At 34.1% G+C, this 18,600-nt stretch overlaps 1 protein-coding gene across 1 annotated transcript; it reads left to right on the top strand.

Moving 5' to 3' along the window:
* The first annotated feature begins 6,632 nt into the window (after nucleotides 1-6,632).
* On the top strand, nucleotides 6,633-14,435 carry LOC147068334 (putative serine protease K12H4.7). Its single transcript, XM_085952822.1, has 8 exons — nucleotides 6,633-6,655; nucleotides 6,739-6,937; nucleotides 7,875-8,056; nucleotides 9,031-9,263; nucleotides 10,251-10,389; nucleotides 11,951-12,225; nucleotides 12,919-13,054; nucleotides 13,983-14,435. The coding sequence occupies exons 2-8, from the start codon at nucleotides 6,740-6,742 to the stop codon at nucleotides 14,263-14,265; spliced, it is 1,446 nt and encodes a 481-aa protein (XP_085808948.1). The 5' UTR covers nucleotides 6,633-6,655; nucleotide 6,739; the 3' UTR covers nucleotides 14,266-14,435.
* Nucleotides 14,436-18,600: the final 4,165 nt, after the last annotated feature.

The following is an 18,600-nucleotide window of genomic DNA, read 5'->3' as shown; positions in this document are numbered from 1 at the left end:
AATAGGTACATATTATTTACACAGACTTTTAAAAATAGGTAAGTGAAGATATAATAGAGATGTTGATTTTTACATAGTAGTTGAACTATTTGCACATTCTTCATGAGTATACAAACGGACACTATTTAACCGGGATTTCAGATACTACTCCAGATATACTAAAAATACATCTGACAACTTCTAAAACTCGCGAACGAATGGCGAAAATATTTGAATAAATTTAAAATTACGGAAGTAGGTACCCACCTACCTTTAATGAAAAAATATATTTCGCAAATCTGCACGTGCAATTTCTGGTCACCAAGGAAGTCGAAGAGCAACGGAAGTAAACCAGTCTTCGCGTAGCCCGACAAAAAAATACAGTCCTGTTAAACATTGATTGCTGACTAAATAATTACTAATTAATTACCACATTTAAATAGCATGCTAATTATATACAATGGCCAACTGATCGTTACGCGCTAGGCGCGTCTGTAGCGTCCAATGTATTAATTAACACATTTTGTTTCCATTTTCAATACCGAATACTTATATCGGTATTGTCTGATTTTTAAAACCGGTATTTCCGTATCGAAAAATACTGGGATACCGGTTTTGAAAAACGGGTATTACAATCCCTTATCGAAACGGATATCATATTTTGCGCCGGATCGTTTGAAATATACGTTTCGGTACTCTAAATGTTATAATAACTAACTTGTCTACCACCGAACTCTGAGATCAGCTGAAGATACCGGGAAAAATATTTTTGACGATAATTTATAAATAAACCTTATAATTTTCGTTTGATAATGAAGTAGGCATTTGCGTAAGTTTTCTAAATGCTGTGTAATTTATCATAGAGATTACGATAATCGTACAATAAAATACACAAATTGCAGGTGCTGGTATAATTATCGCAGAATCAGATTAGAATTTGTAATTGAGTCGTCCAGGTGCAAAACCTATGCTAAGTGTGTTTGAACAGATTTTTGGCAAAATGATAAAAATTGTTTTTGACAGACACTTCTAGGCAAGATAGCATTATGGTTTTATTTAGAAAATTTAAAAAAAATATTTCGTTAGTACACAAAAGCGTTTTGTAATCAGCCTTTAAAATAAGTAGATATTATGGTTTAAAATCTGAAGATGACAGTTTTTGCACCCTAACTGCAATCGAGATCATCAGAAATATAGGAGGTTTTGCAATCGACTGGATTTTTCATACCTAATTTTATAAGGTTTATACATAGGTTTGCAGCTCGTTTCATATTTGTGTAGCCTATAGCGCATATATGTGCAGGCTGAGACGAGTAGAATTCCAGGGGTACCAAAAACCTCAAAATCGAAAAATTATGGGGGTAGCAGGTTTTGTACCTAGACAACTCAATTATTATAGAATTATTAATAAGTTCATATTGTCTACAGATACATAGCAATATATTTATGGTAATAGATATAGGTAATTTTTCGTTATTCATTTTGAAATTCGAAAGGAATCAGAACAAACAATTTTTTTGGCCATCTTCCAACTACCACTGTTTCCTAATATTACGACATACTCGTACCTAAAAAGCAATGCAATCTCTGACATAATTGTCAAGTGTTATGTTTTTACTGTCCAATATACCTGTCATATACCAGTATGATTAAGCACCTGACCCATGTCGATTGCAGAAAAGTTGTTTGTTCAATTCTAATCTAAGTGTCATAGTCTAGGCTCCAGCTTTCGTGTACACGGTATTATATTATCATGGGATTACATAATGAACGAATTACATAATACACTAATCATAATCTTGATTTCATAACTTAATCTGAAATCACTGAACTAACATTTCTGACTTAAAAACTTTTACTCGCCAATCTAATGATATTATCTTCGATGACAATGAACTTCGATAATACTATCGAATTATTCAGAAAATTGATCGACGATAAGGATAAGTTTTTTATGAGCCGTTAAGTAAAGTAATCAGAGATGTTTTGTTTAGATAGTATAATAATAACAATTATCCAAATAAACAATCGATTAAAATATTTGTCTTCTTCTGCCCGCGTGTCCGCCCATTAGCTGGAGCATATGGACACCACACGGCGCCTCCAAGAAACCCTGTCACTCGCCACTCGCCAGTCTTCTTGCATCATTACAGGTCATACTAATATCCTGTAGCTCCGCAGTATACACTCAATAGGTGGTGTTTAGCGGTCTCTCAGAACGCCGGAATCCGTTTGACTTGAAGAACAGACAACCGGGTTGAAGTTCTCCCCAGGCGTCCACAGCACGTGGCTGAGCCAGGTCCAACATCGCTTCTTCACTATCAGCATAATGAGAGGCTGCTTGGTTTGCTCTATCGCTCTTTACTCATACAGTCATACAGCCGCATACCCAGTATCCATCGCAAACATCTCTTCTAAAAGCTCACTATACGGTTGCTCTGAGCATTCGTAAGATGCCATGATTCACTACCGCAAAGCAGCCCCGATAGAATGAGAGTCTTACTTCGATTTAAAGATCATTTGCTGTATATTATTAAAATAAGATGAATCATATTTCTTTTTCAAAACGCTTGTAAAAATGGACATTACGCGCCAAGGAAAATAACATGTTAGGCATAAAGCCCACCAAAAAAGCGCTCGATGCGCTCACTACTGAGTAGGCCCCCTCCCACCCGCGCATTATCCTTCACCTATGTAATAAGGGGCCCAAGAAGCACAAAATAATTATTATTATCAGCGTCTCTCATAACAAAGCAATACAAATATTATATTATATCGGGGCTTGTAATTAATATTCACGATGACATTATTCTACCAGCGAAATATCAGACACGCAATAAAATTAAACAATGAGTTCTCTGTTATTAAATAATGGCTTCTCGCCCGTCGATCGACGACGCTTCCAGAGCGTGATTTTGCTCGCCGCGTTCAATGAATGAACTACGTTGTATTTTCGTTCATTCGTATCGCCGAGAAGCCAAAAAACGATGACTCATGGGGCGGGCGCGCATAATGCGTCGTCAAATCCAGTGTGCGCTGGCGTATTTGATTACGTTGTATTTTCGATGATTTACGCGCCACTTGTGAAATTTTGCGCGAGAGCCCCACTTGCTGCGTTAAGTGGGTTTTACGCCTTAGATGTTTTTTGAGATGTGCCTAGTGAGTGTCGACTGCTAAGTGTGCCCTGTATGGAATATAAAACCAATATCTGTGTATTGTATTAGCTGCGCACCAGAGCGAGAGACTGTCTTCTGTATGCCCGCGTCTTGTTCTTCGATTCCTTTTACATACTGTCTACCCTTCTCCAGAAAGCATCGAAATACTGGTAAATAATAAAATTGTTTTGGACAATGTGTCCGGTAAACAGAGCAGAAAGCGGACACTGGTGGGGTGGAATGACCAAGTGAAACAATTAACTGTCAAAATAATAGCATCTGCCATAAGGCTTGCTGAGAATAAGTTTGAAAAATTGGAAACGGCTAATCCAGCGTGATCACGATTTCCTCATCCTTTTGTGGATGCTTGCAGTATGTGTGGATCAGCTTTTATTTTAGGCTAAGGCCACATAGGCAGGTGCTTTTCTTGGTGGCTACGTGCTAAGTGACATATCCTAGCGAACGGACACACATCATACTATCGCAATGGTCACACTGCACGCTTCGCGCCTCGCTACGTGATTATTAGTCACCTAGTGAGTCTCGCGGCGAACAATTGTGTATTTAATAATTTTCACCTGCAAGAGATTTTTCAAGATGGAGGATGTTTCTTCAGTATAACAAACGTTAAACACCGTATATTTTGAAGCTATCAATAATGACGCACCCAATGAATGCACCCAACAAGTTCGAATTTGAGACTTTCGAAATTTTAAACTTACATTCTCTGTGAGAAGTAGCTTTCTGGTTAGTTTTGAGAGTGACATCGTTGTTAACTTGAGCGCTCCCAAATGTCAAATGAATTTGTACCTAAGCACGTAGCGTGCAATGTGGCAGTATTGTTTTTAGTAGACAAGCATAGCACTTACCTATGTGGCTGAAGCCTTAGAGATCGTGTGTTACAACAACGGTTGGTGAGACCTCACATCAAAGAATTATCAGCGACGAAAACAAGGATGTAATTATTATAATTAATTATACGTACTGCACTGGTATAGGTAGTCCATTAATATTGTATTATTATAAATCGATAATAATTTGATTGACCGATTGAAAATTAGGTAAATGGGTGTCAATAGATTTGAGATGATAGGTTTATTTAATCTTGAATGACAAATATAAACAATAATAAATATAATGATCTAATCTTACTTTTATGCTATTGTAGAATGATCGATAGTAAATGAGTGGTATAAAAACTGTTTAAACATGGCGCAACTAACACTATTTAATTTGTTTAACCTATAAAATGTTTTAAACCAGGGATTAGTAATAGGTTAATCGCGATTGCTATCCTATTTTTTGTCGATCATGGAGGTGATCTTGGACTTCTTTCTAAATATTTTCGTAAGTAACTGCTTAAAATTGAGGATTATTTTCAAAAAAAAATCTCACTGTGCAGCGTTAAAAAAAAGCGTTGCACAGCATGTCATTCGCCAATCCAGCATGATCAAATTTGGTTCTATACAGATTCTTGTCTTGTTGTAACTATTCGTCTCATATTATTACTAAAAATAAAGGAACTTACTTTATATTAATATGCAATTAACTATAAAATGCCATGAATATCTTAAGAATATTATTACAAAATACACGTACACATTTGTTGGAAAATACAACACGTTTAGGTATATATATGAAGAACACTTTTTAAGAAAGATTTTTTATTAAACAGGCATTAAAGATACGTGCACATTAAATTTAAAAAAAATAAGGTACAAGTCGGTTATGTGGAATACAGCGACAAACACATTTTGAAAATACCCGATTTACTGGATTATTTGTTAGTTTGGGTTAGGTTAGGTTAGGTTTGGTTAGATTAACCCATAGCGGTATTAAATTAATTAACCTAACAAATAATCCAGTATATCGGCTATTTTCAAAATGTGTTTGCCGCTGTATTCCACATAACCGAACTGTACCAAAATTAATGCCGGATTTGCAAATAACACACCGTTGTCATACACGTATACCTATGTCATTGTGCAAGTTTTTATGTACAGCTTTTAAATAAGAATTAACAATAGGGCTGTATCTCCTTTATTTTGTGATGGATTAATGAGTATATTTTTTGTCAAAACCTTATAAATATTCATAATGCAAAGCCACATTTAAACCAAGCAAGCGAATGTTTGTTCTTCCTCCACTACAGTGAAATTCTCTTGACTTAAACGCTTTCTGTTGAGCGAGCATAAGAATTTCACTGGAGTAGGGGAAGCACAAACATTCGTCGCTTGGTCTAAATGCAGCTTTAAATGTTGAAGAATACTAAATGGGACGGGTAGAACATAATACAACATAATACCTAAGCCGTTTTAGAATTTAGCATTTCTATTTTTTTTTTAATATTGTGCATTTTTAAATTTAAAATTTATTCTTTGAAATTATTTTACACAGATTTTTAGTTACCTAATATATTCCAAAGAAAGACGTTGGAACGCTACAAATATTGTTATATGTGATTAGTATCAACTTAGTGAGTCATATTTTAGTAAAGACACGTGTAATTACCAAATTTACTAAGTATCTCACCTAGGTAGTTCGGTTGCGAACTCATTTTTTGGACTAGCTTTTAGTGGTTCTTTGAAGCCGGTGAAATTAATTATTTCGAAAATCGATCATTTCGGACGGTTTGTAAACATAATTAATGTCGTAAACGAAGTCTATAATATGCCTAATGTATGTATGTTCTCATACCTCATAGCATACATTATACTAAGCATACATTTGAAAATATCGTAATTCTTCGATGTATGTAAATTATTCATATTCTAATGATTCAACATGGGGACAGCCTCTGACTTTCGTAATGGAGCTTGACCCAGTATCTGCAGTTGAACTTAATTTAGTTCATTTTGGGAAATTTTTAATTTACTTATCGAAGCTTTTATTGTAGACATTAACTAAATCTAAAATCTAAAATAGTGATATATATAAATGAAAAAAAAAATTAAATACGAAATTTTTATAAGTTGTTTGCCATTTATTTCTCTCGATTCGATTCGATTCGAAATAGATTAGGTTGAAATAATTTATGTAGTAAATTAATAATACAACTATAAATATGGAGAGAATTAAAGAGAAGGTATTTAAAAAAAATAAAGATCGTCGAAAAAATTACGCTCGCGAAAGTGGAATATATCTAAATTCGAAGCGAATTTTTTATCACCTATTGAATATTAGTTCCTCACACCGGAAGAAAAAATAAAAGATATACATGTAATTCTTATTGATACATAACCCAAATAGAAGATAATTCAGTTGCATCACACGTAAGTTGGAAAAGTCGCGGGATTCGAGCAAAAGATCCATGGATTTTTAGGCGTGACTGAACGAACTGTAATGAAGTGAAAATGTTAGAAATAAACACAAAAAGTAATGATAGCAACTTTTTGAGAATGATTAGTTTACACTAGTTTGATAGAATAATAGATTAGATAACAATTTGATGAATAAGTAGGTATATAAACGGGTCAAATTTGAAAAGAGATTAGGTTAGTTATTGGAGAATATTCGCTCAGGTGAGAAAATGCCGTCAATTAAAATTATATAATTTTACTTTAATACTATACTTTTTATTATTCTATTTTATTTATTATTCTAGGATGCGCGTCATATTTTGGATCACTGTTTTGTTGGTTGGAGTTTTTGGGGCAAATGGAAAGAGATATCCTTTCAGTGGTAGAAGGGGACTCCCTCCTACCTCTATAAATCGGAATGCTAAGCTAGAAACTGTTATTACAAACAATATTACACAACTATTGGATAATTTCAGTGACAATGATAACAGGACATGGGAAATGGTAATATTTTTATATTCCGCTTAAAAGTCTATCTCAAACCTCTTCCAATTCGATATTGATCAATTGATTGCTGCAAACTAGTTACACCGTTCAAGGACAGCAAGCAATTTGGTGTTCACACTCTTTCACCAGACATTTTCGGATCAAAAGTTTTCATATAATTTGTCTTTCAAATATCAGCAGACTATTTGCAGAATGAATGATGATTACAGATTGTTGATATTTCTAACCTCTCCTCTTCTACCCATCACCACACTTTGTCACAAAATCTTTTAATTCTCTGACTAAATTACTTACGTCACGTCATTATTAATTTCATACAAAAACGAATGCAGCTATATTTTGTTGGTTAAGTGAAGTTTTATACATCATTTTCTAAACCCCTGGCCCTAACTCACATATCTTCAGAAGAAATATCAGACACCCCTTAGGACGTGACGTTAATGATATATCTAGATTTTCGTTTTAAGAAATAGGAATTTGTATTCCTATTAGATGTTTACGAAAAATTCTCTTAATATATAGGTACTATTAATATTAATACTATTGACCGAAGATACTTGATGGAATTTGAATTTAAATTCTAATGGATTTAAGTTGTGTACTATTCCATTTGAGTGGACTTCAATCAATGTGGATTTTTGTGGAGTTTTGGATTCCACTCAAATGGAATAATACAAAACTTAAATACATTAGAATATAGGTACTAGATGTGTATCATAAAAAATATAAAAATCTTAATTCTCTTCAATATTGTAATACATTGTGATTTAGATGATAATACATGGTATTTTAATCCATTATGCAACTAAGTACAACAAACTCTCGTCCCTTCCAGTCTACATCCGATTATTAAGATAATATGACGTCAACGATTGGAAGTACTTGCAGTGGTCCTTTTTTCCACTTATTAAAATATCCGTTTGGCCCATTTCAGAGATACATCACCAATGATCAATTCTTCGAGGATAATGGACCGATACTCATCATGCTGGGTGGAGAATGGACGATCTCCGAGGATTATGTAACTGGAGGACACATGTTTAGAATTGGCGAATATATACATGCTTACTTAGTGTACACTGAGCATAGATACTACGGAGAAAAATTACCAACTGAGTAAGTATGTTTGTAATAAATACTAAATTATACTGTGCTTCACTAGTGACAAAATGATCCGTAATTCCATAGTCGCGAAATGTTAAACATGTAAGAATTTCGATGTTATTATGTCTGAATTAAATGTTTATTTTAATCTTCACTTTGGGACATTTATCGATTGTTATGCTTTGTTTGTTAAGCATTGAGTTTTTAATAATTAATTTGTAATTATGCGAACACGAAAGAAATGAATTATGCTTACTTTTACATATAAACACTAAAAAATATGTTTTTACATTTTTGTTAATACCAATCTCGTTACAAATACGTGGTAGTTTGCGGTAGAGTGTACTGTAAACTGTAGACCTTTAGGTTAACTCTACGTTAACGTAGGCCTGGGAATATTACGACCCGCCAGTACCTATTTATGTTGAGACCGCGACTTTTTATATACATGTACATGAATGGCAAAATTTGAATATAAGTACACGAATTGCACCGTTGAGAAGAAATCTGAAAATTTTACAACATTCTTAATTCGGACTAATTCGGACAACTTAAAGATTTTGCTCGTAAATATTGCTTATTTTTGAATTAACCTACATATTATATGAACAAACATGTTCAATTATGATGTTTCAATAAAAACTCGACGATCAAGCATCACCGATTAACATTTACAAGCAGTTTTAAGAATCTAAATTCAATAAAATTAACACCTGAAATAAAAAAAAAATGTAAAACAGTTTTATTCTTCTCAAAATTGTTGGCTATTAGAGAATCATTTATTTTTTATGTTGAAATTCCTTTTTCATGATAATAAATAATGTATACATATCTAAAAATAGTATGTATTTTACGTGCAGCCCGCTGTTCATTTTATATTCTTAATGTGGCCCTTCATCTAAAAAGTATAGAGTTTGGCTAAGCGTATATATTTTACGTTTTCGTTACACGTATACAATATAATAATATAAAGTTATAAATTGCAGCGATTCTAGTACAGGTAATTTGAAGTATTTGAGTGTTGATCAAGCTCTCGTGGACGTTGCCAATGTGATAAAACACATTAAGGGACAAGATAGATTTAAAAACAGCAAGATTGTCGTGTTTGGAGGGTCATATGCTGCAAACATGGCCACATGGATGAGACTGAAGTTCCCAGACCTGGTCGACGGTGCCGTTGCTTCGTGCGGGCCTGTCTTAGCAAAACGCGATTTCTTTGGTAAGTAAATAAAAGCAAATTATATTTTAGATTAGACTGATTGAGCCCAATCGGACTTCACACCATAAAAACGATAGATTAAAGCTCAATCAATGTTATCAAATATTATTTGACTGCTGTAATCTATCACAAACGCCTACAACTTCAATGGGTGGGGTGCTCCCTCGCGATCTGCATAATATACAGATACGCGTCGCATCCACGATGGTTCTCAAAGGCGAAGATGCGGACATCGGTGTCTATCATCTAACGCCGCCTCCCCACCTCGATGGTGGAACACTATTCATAACGAAGCGGACTATTCGTCTTTTGAAGCTTGATGCAGCGTTCTCCAAATTATAAACTTTTCACAACTATTTACTACAGAATTATTTACTATCGGGAATCAGGTGCTCCGAAAAGGAATAGATGGTCGGCCCAACCAGCTGAGGGGGTCCATCGGGCTATCTGACCTGGTCGTCACAAAAGCCAATTTAAGCATTTTAAAAAATTGCAGCGTTTTATTGCGGACGTGAAGATCTCTTCACATAGTTTTTGTAAGTCCGTATTATTTTTTTGTAATAGGTATATTATATTATAATATACCGTTAGATTCATTTATTTTATCTTAACTCTCTGTAACTCTCCCCCGTGACACTTTTTATTAAATTATGCCAATCAGTAAATTCAGTCAAAGCTTTTGTTTGTGTTATCAGGAATACATACAATATATTAATAAGACTATTAATACATTATTTTAAATTCAGTTATATTTCCGAAACTTTTCGAAATTACAAACATTTCACTCATATAATATGATTTAACCAAGGATCCCAGATATAATTAATTGAAAAAGAAACATACAAACTTCATTAAATATAAGGCAATTAGACATTTATTTCTTCAGATTGGAATCAACAACGTAGAAAATTGTAATTTACCTGCTTATGTAGTAGGTAACCTATTCACTATTGGATAAGTAATTATATTGTGTGTGGTACATTGTAGAATATTTGGAGGCAGTCAATGATGCTCTGATGGTAGCGGGTGGTGAAAAATGTGTGAACGTGGTTAAAGATGCAATGCAGATTGTAAATGACAAGTTGGCCACACCGAAGGATACCAAAGCTCTATCTAAAAAGTTTAAGTAAGTAAAATATCAATATTGAGTATGTTTTGCTATGTTCAGTAATATATCGCCAATCTCCACGGATATATACATATTTTACGTATTATATCCATGTACGTAGTACGTCTGCATTACGGTCCTACACTTCTGGGCGGATTTTGGCTTCTCCATCCTGGAAAACCCCCGTTTTATAATTTTCACAGTCTACATAAGATTCTAGTATTTTTATTAATAAAATTGGAATTGAAAAAAGTTGCATTTCTAAAAGGTTAAGTCAACACTGTGATATTATAGTAAGTGCACACGCACGTTCTTGCTCGATAGTTTTACGCTGATTCCAACATGTCTCAACGTGTGTACCACCTGGCTCGATGGTTTTTTGTTCGACATCGAAAAAATTGCTTTATACGAAAAAGATTGAAGGTCCGTAATTCTTGCTCGATGTAATTTGAGTAAGGGAGTGAGGACGCACCGGCAAGACTAGTGTGGCCTCGCTCTCACTCGTCGTCAAAGTTATGGCGGTGCGACGGTAGCCTCAAAGCGTCTTGTGTCGAGTTGCTCGACTGTGTGGACGCAACAACGAGCATTCTTCCATGTCAACATGCTCGATGGAGCAAAACTGTCGAGCAAGAAAGTACGTGGGTACTAGGCTTTACTCTTTATTTAAAAAAAATCAAGTAGCAAGCTAATTATTAAATTAAATGTAGGTAATGGGGGTACAACGAATGCTAATTTAATGAGTTTTTTTTTAATAATCGTAATGTTATCTTTGAATTTTTTTTTTAGATACCTATGTGATTGAAAGAAACATTTTTCAGTCTATTTAATCAAATGTATTTTCGTCTTTAGCAGTCTCTAAAGTCTGTTGCATACAGGCCTGAACAAAAACGATGCATAAGTGCGAGTGAGAAAGTATTCGATACCCTTATAATCTCTGCGACACGCACTAGACTAAGATAAAAGGTTTAAAGATCTGGGAGATAGTTTGCTACGGTGTAGCCGGCAAATCTTCGCTTATTGCATAACTAAGTGTCGATAACCGTGTTGCTAAAATTGCTATTTCTTGTATTAAACATAAGTCAGTGGTAAATATTTTTAGTTAATTAAGTAGAAAAGATGGTTCTGTGTGTTGTATTAAAATATGGTAGCCGTACTGATAAGCAAGAAGATGGTATTACGTTTCATAGATAAGTTGATACATGTTCGTGATAATGTATTTGTATATTATTATATATTTTAATATCATTGACCTAGTGTTTCTTTAAAAAAACTTAAATTATGGATATCTTTACCTAATGTTTGCATTTTGACTACTTAAAAATACTATATAACGAGCGTCTAGTGCGAGAACTTTGGGCGAGCACTAGCGAAATGGTCTATGGTCTCGAACATTTGTAGACGAATGCGTTCGCTCGCCCACAAACCAAACGCACGGCACGCGGCTTCATTTAGCAATACAACGGGTGGCGTCTAGATGTATCTATAGTCTATGGTTACATACCCTGTTAACTTTAATTGATAAAATGGCTCTATAATGGTAACATGTGAATCACCATGACTAAAATGAGTTTATTTTCAGACTTTGCGAGACACTCGACACATCGAACCCGCTCGATCTTGAAACATTCTTTCACCATATAACCGAGGCATTCGGTAAATTGGTACAGAATGCTAAAGGAGATGATGTTGTCAATGCCTGCAATTACCTGACTTCAGAGAACGATGATACACCTTTTGATAGGCTCGTAAAGTTTGTTAATTACAAGCATGGACCAGTTGAGTGTCATGTCACGAATTATAAACAATCGGTAGATTTTTATACCAATACAACGTCGGAGGGTGACGTATTATCAAGTAAACATTTTTCGGAAAATCAATTATTAAGAAAAATATATCTTTGTGTAGAATATATTATGTAGTCAGCTAAGGCGATTACTTTTTTATATACCTAATAACAATTTCAACCATGGATATGAGCATGAGATGTTGAAAATAGAAGTAAAACCAGTATAAAAAAAGTGTAATGTTTGACTGGAAACAAACAATTACAATCAATAATTATTGTAATGTTCGCTTATTTAAAAGTAGGTATATCCAAATTCACAGCAAAAAAGTATAATATTTCGTATTCGATGCACACGACGTTTATAATATTATATAAGTTAATAATAATATAATAGTAAACAAGCAGAGGCCAGTAAAGTGAACAATGTGACAATTTTATTTGAGGTTACAATACCAAACCTTTTTTTCAAACTTTCTATACTTACATCATTTTGAACTACTTGATACATTTATTTGTATAATAACAATTGAAATCAGCTGCAGATACGATATGAAAGTAATACCGTAAAAATATGGACGCAGATTTGAAATTTAGTTGCAGTGTAGGTAAAATTTATTTTTCAACAACATCCGTTTGTATTATCTGTCCCTTGGAAGATGAGGGTGTCTATGGGTAGGGTTGCTTATGATGACCATTTTATTGTTTACATGCTGTGTCCAACTGATATTTCAATGATAACAAGTATTTTTCTTTGATTTAAGCACGCCTGTGGTTTTACCAGACGTGCACAGAATTTGGATTCTCTCAAACCACTAGCTCACAAAACCAGCCATTTGGACAAACACTTTCACTTTCGTACTTTGAAGATCATATCTGTCCGGATATTTTTGGCGAAGGGTAATTAAATAGAATTAAAATTACAATTCAGAAAGAAATATGTTTAATTTATTACTATTACCAATCTTTTATTGAACATCCACAATTTGAATGCACCTCAGATATATTATGTAAAACTAACAATCTTTTTTCTAATATGATGCCCAGCGTGACCCGAACCCGCATCCACTAGATTCGCGCCAATGTTCATTACCAATTGAGCTGATTGATTAAGAATTATTCATTTAATAAAAATATATATATACGTTATAACTAAAATTTAGACAGATCAAGACACCGGTTCGTAATTATGGTAATTGATAATATGATTTAAAATATAAATTGTTTCAAAAAAAGTTTTTTCTGGCATGTACCTATACACATATGTATCTGAGGTGTTTTCAAATTATGTATGTTGCATTCTCAAATATCGTGAATTATTCGTTGATTAAAAAAATAGAAACATCTGAGAATTTGTTTTGCGTGTGCACTGTCTAAAATGCTCACCGAATTTTATCTTTTCTATTCTCTGTTAATTTGTATATTATGATAATATATACTATATATTTTTGTAATGCACTGTACATTAATTACAATATAGTGCATTGGGCAAGAATTGGAAAGAAATCAATAAAAAAACTCTTTATACCATAGAGTGACCAAATAAAATAATAAATAATAGACAACTACTTACTTAAATAAGTTATACTAGGTGCATGGACAAAGTATACACAAAGTGGACACCTGACTAACCATTTGAGAAACTTTCTATAGTATTTACTCAGAAACTGTAACATCACATGACAGCAAGCATCAAATTTTTAGTTCCAACAAATAGGGTTATGAAGGAATGAGCACTATGAACAGTGGATGTAGATTTTATTTTTAACTTTATAATAAAGGTATGAGTTTTTCGTGACCGATGATTTATGAACTTCACCGGTTTCAGGTTCGGAGGAGCTTCAATCGACCTCGGAGTGAAGAAGACAAACGCCGTGTACGGAGCCAAGACTCCAAATATAACCAACTTGATATCTATCCACGGCAGTACCGACCCGTGGCACAGGCTTGGAATCACCAGCGGTCTTTCAGAAAACTCGCCAGCTGTCCTCGTAACTGGAACTTCTCACCTTGCGGATCTTGAAGAACCAAAACCTGACGATAGTGATGAAATGAAAATAGCAAGGGAGCAAGTCAAGCAGAAGGTAATTAAGTGGACTGGAGTCCAGTGATGGATATGAAGATAATATACCCACTTAATTGCAAATATATCTGGTAAAGTAAAGATTATGGATGTTTTTCAACTATGATACTTTAGTTAGATATAATAATAATATAGCAACACTGTAAATCTGCTTGTAGATATTTGTTACATAAAATATAATAAACTATTCAAATGTTTACGGAGGTTATTTTTACTTTCTACAATCTCATATCTACCCTTTCTGACGACGTTTTCTGATGCATAGTTTAGCTTAGCACTAGGTGTGTTCATTTGGTTGTCAGGTACTGGTTTGCCTGACTACTCAGCATTGTTGTATAATATACCTAGTCGCATGCCCTCCACAAAGGGGTGGGGGGGGGGGGTGACAGGGCTCTAACCTAGGGGCCCGGCGTGACGGGTCGACCAGATAAATGAGATAAATACACATCTTAAATATGCTCTAATAGCAAAAAAAGTCTCCTGCGGCGCTAGTTTGGTTCGGAGTTATTACCATTTTAAAATATATGGTTGTTGGGACGTAATGAATAATACTCGACAACTTCATAATTCGATGTGTTAAAAAATCGCTAATTTATACTAAATTTTATTTGACCTCGAACATCATTTGAAAAACAATACTGGAGAGCGTCAGACTGCCTTTAACCATAAAGGGCCAGGGGGCCCGCTTCAAGATGTGGGGGCCATGCCTAGTCGATACCAAACCTTTCTCCGTAGATAGATTACAATTTAATTCTAAATTTTGTAGTAGTAAAGTAGTTAAAAAAATATGAGAATCAATAACCCAAGCCGTGTCAGCGAGATTAAACAGCTGACATAGCTGACCGCAATTAGCCAGTATCTAATTATCGCAAACTCAACGAAATAACTGATCAATAATTATAATATTATTTTTTCATATTCATTTCATCGACAATTATTATCGCACACTAAAATAGCAATAAAATCCGCAATTTATTTAATAGTCATTCCAACGTATTATTCAATGATGCGTCCGTCAATAAATAGCGGATCTCATAATTGATTAAAAAAATCACTCCATCATAACTTCCCGCACTGTCAGTATCTCAGACTCTATATCGCTCCGCACAGCAGCTCATTTACCGAGTCTTGGATCTCGGAACAGTATCATAATAACTCTTGTACCGAGCCGCAATAAAAACTCGCTCCTCCATCCATCGGAGCAACCACCAAAGCTTGACTTCTCATCTCAACTCCTGGTCACCATCCTACAGCGGTCTCGTCCCTTTACAACCAGACTGCCAAAAAATTAACAAAAAATCCTTATAAGTTTTATTTTGGTGAACTTTATAATATAATTTGATACAGGTATTTCGTAAATTGTGTGTGTAAAATTATTGACGAGTGTGGAGACATGACGTGGCATTACATAACGTCTAGAAACATTTTTTGTGTCATTTATGTCTGTCTAGGGCAGCGATGCACAAACCGCGGCACGCAAAATTCCCAGTACTTTATCACCAATATGTTAATATTCAATTTAAAATAACAAAATGTATGTCTCGTCTAGTATAATAAATCATTATTTTTCTTCACTTTTACCCACTGCAGCCCGTGAAAAATTGAAAAATGGATAAATTAGCCGTTCTTTAACATATGTTGTGTACCACTGGTCTAGGGCGTCTGTGCTACCCTACTATGCGACCGATCATAATTATTACACATCTTTAATGATCACATAATAAAAAATAAAATATGATAAACCTAACAATAAAAGAACACTCCCTACAGCACCTGAAAATAGTCCCCTACCACAGAACAATAGAAACATTCAAGCCACCAAAAAGAACAAAATGCTCCAACCACAGACATCGTTTCGAAGATCAAGTAAATTATCAGAAGGAGCCCCAAATCCGTGTATGATAAACTTCTTAGTCAACAAAAATACGAACACTATAACAAACAACCAAGACAACAAAGACAAGAACACATAGCAACCAACCCACCCCTCCCACGAAGATCTCATACATGAACATACTTGCTTTTCCCTCCACCACCCACCACGTCTCCACACCCGTTATGCAGGCGTATACCGTGGCGTAACGAACGATAGGCGCTGTTCAAATTTGTGCCGAAAGTGTCCCAGGAGCAACTTCCCAAGACCTTGGTTGGCGTGCGTGAGTGTGCGTGATCCCTACTTCCATATAATACTCGTATATTACGGTCAATTCTCGATGAGAAAAGACCTTCTCGCTCGCCGTATAATGCCGCAAACTTTTTAAAAGCTGAGAAATTTTCCCTCGTAGATACCAAGTCGCAATGGCCGACATGAACATACTATAACAAAAAACAAAAACCATCTTCCAATACTGCCGGTCACCGAGGAAGATCACGACCAAAACCCTAAAAAGAAAAATACAACGACGTTAACAAACCTTACATCTATCTCACTAACAAAGCTCTACATACTAACCTACAAAATAAGATCACTGTCATCGTACGAACGCTTAACAGAGAAAAGATAAAAAAATCGTCATAATCGGAATATCTGAAATGAGACGTCAAGGAACAAAGATAGAGGAATATGATAATCATATTCTATGTCACATAGGACTTACACCTGGAAAGTATGGCGCCGGATTCTTAATACACAAAAACTCAAGAGAACAACATAGAAAACTTCATAGGTATAACAGATAGAGTAGCACCATTGAATTTAAAAATACAAGGAAACGAATTATCTCTCATACAAGTATACGCACCCACAGAAATAGCGAAAGAAGAAGAAATTGATACTTTTTATACAAAATGTAAATAACCAGCACATACCACTTTAACCAAGCACATAAAACTTTTATAATAATGGGCGACCTAAATGCAACAATAGGCCAACACAGACAAGACGAATGTTCATACGAAATACGTTCTACGATATCAAACGGGTATGTAGAAAGAAACCAGACAGGCCAGAGATTAACACTTTGGAGGAGGCCTTCACCCGAAGAGGGGTTCTTACAAACTAATAACATACCAGTGTTCAGTTTATAAACATTATCTAATAGTATTATATACAAAATAATAATAATAATAATTAATATTATATAAACTAGAAAATAAGTAGATAATACAACCATAGATATATTATACATAATAAATATATTCATAGGTCATATATATATATTCATTAGATATAGTCATTTAACTGTCACTTACTTTTGTTTGTAAGAAATAAAAAGGCTTTTTATTATTATTATTATATATAATGATCACATTGTAATCTACCACAATGTGGTTAGGGCACTGGCTGGCTGCAAGGCCTAGCAGGGCATATGGCAACATACATATTATTTTAATTGCTATAATAGTTTGTAATGGAGTTGTTATTTGTTTCCACCATTTCAGGATATTATACGAGTATCTACGTGTTCATTTAGGAACTGAACAACTTGAAAATCTTAATCTCATTAAAAATATATTCATAATTTGGAAACACCTCAGAAACGTACCTATTAGAAAAATCTTGAAAAAATATGGCATCAAATCGGACACAAACCTGCATCTATCGGATTCCACCCGATGTGCTTTACCCTACCTAATTACGTCGAAATTCAGTAATAGTTCATTTAAAAAAATATATTTTTGTTTTTACGAATTTTGTAGATTAATTGTATAGATACCATCAACTTATATAATCTACTTTACACAAATAATTGATGAAAGATAATATTATATCAAGTTTTTATTGCGACACAGGTGTTAATAATTATAATCATTGTAAATAATAAATAATTCACCGTACAGATTATGCATTTTTATCATAATGATCATGTTTTTATTACACTAAAAATAAAACAAAGATTTCCTAATACACGTAAGCTATTTTATTAAAAATAATTTTAATAATGCAGGTAGGTATTTATTGGGATATGTAATTTTTGGTGATTTCATAACTATTTCGATTTTTTTTTTAAATAAATCCTAAGACAACATCTTCTTGTATCGAAAATCTAATGAATTTAGGGTACTATATGCAAGGCCAATTACCTATATGAACGTTATGTTATTATATTCTAACTATTCTGAGATACTTATTACAAAAAAATGGTCGTCATACAAATGAGTGTAAATAGAATTTTAGGTACTGTTCGGTTATACCGGAGGCAGCGGAAAACGCATTTTGAAAATAGCCGATAAACTGGATTATTTGTTAGGTTAACCTAGGGAATAGATAAATATAAATGGTATAAAAATAAAACACCCTAAAAATATATTTTGCCATCGGTCAATAGATAGATATATCAGTATTGTCAGATGGATGCTACCTACTTTGTGATTATAAACCAATTTTAGTAAAGTAAGCAGCTGTATTTGATACTTGATGAGA

The sequence above is a fragment of the Rhyacophila brunnea genome, unplaced genomic scaffold (assembly GCF_057557595.1).
Source record: "Rhyacophila brunnea isolate RB1 unplaced genomic scaffold, BYU_Rbru_1.0 scaffold_3, whole genome shotgun sequence".
Classification (NCBI taxonomy): Eukaryota; Metazoa; Arthropoda; class Insecta; order Trichoptera; family Rhyacophilidae; genus Rhyacophila; species Rhyacophila brunnea.
Note: the sequence above shows the minus strand (reverse complement) of the source record. Positions and strands in the feature narration are given on the sequence as shown.

Excerpts from the sequence above, each read along its gene's own strand:
- LOC147068334 (XM_085952822.1), top strand. The coding sequence starts at position 6,740 with ATGCGCGTCATATTTTGGATCACTGTTTTGTTGGTTGGAGTTTTTGGG. Across the intron at positions 6,938-7,874 it reads ATAACAGGACATGGGAAATG|AGATACATCACCAATGATCA; the intron begins GTAATATTTTTA and ends GGCCCATTTCAG. Across the intron at positions 12,226-12,918 it reads GGAGGGTGACGTATTATCAA|CACGCCTGTGGTTTTACCAG; the intron begins GTAAACATTTTT and ends CTTTGATTTAAG.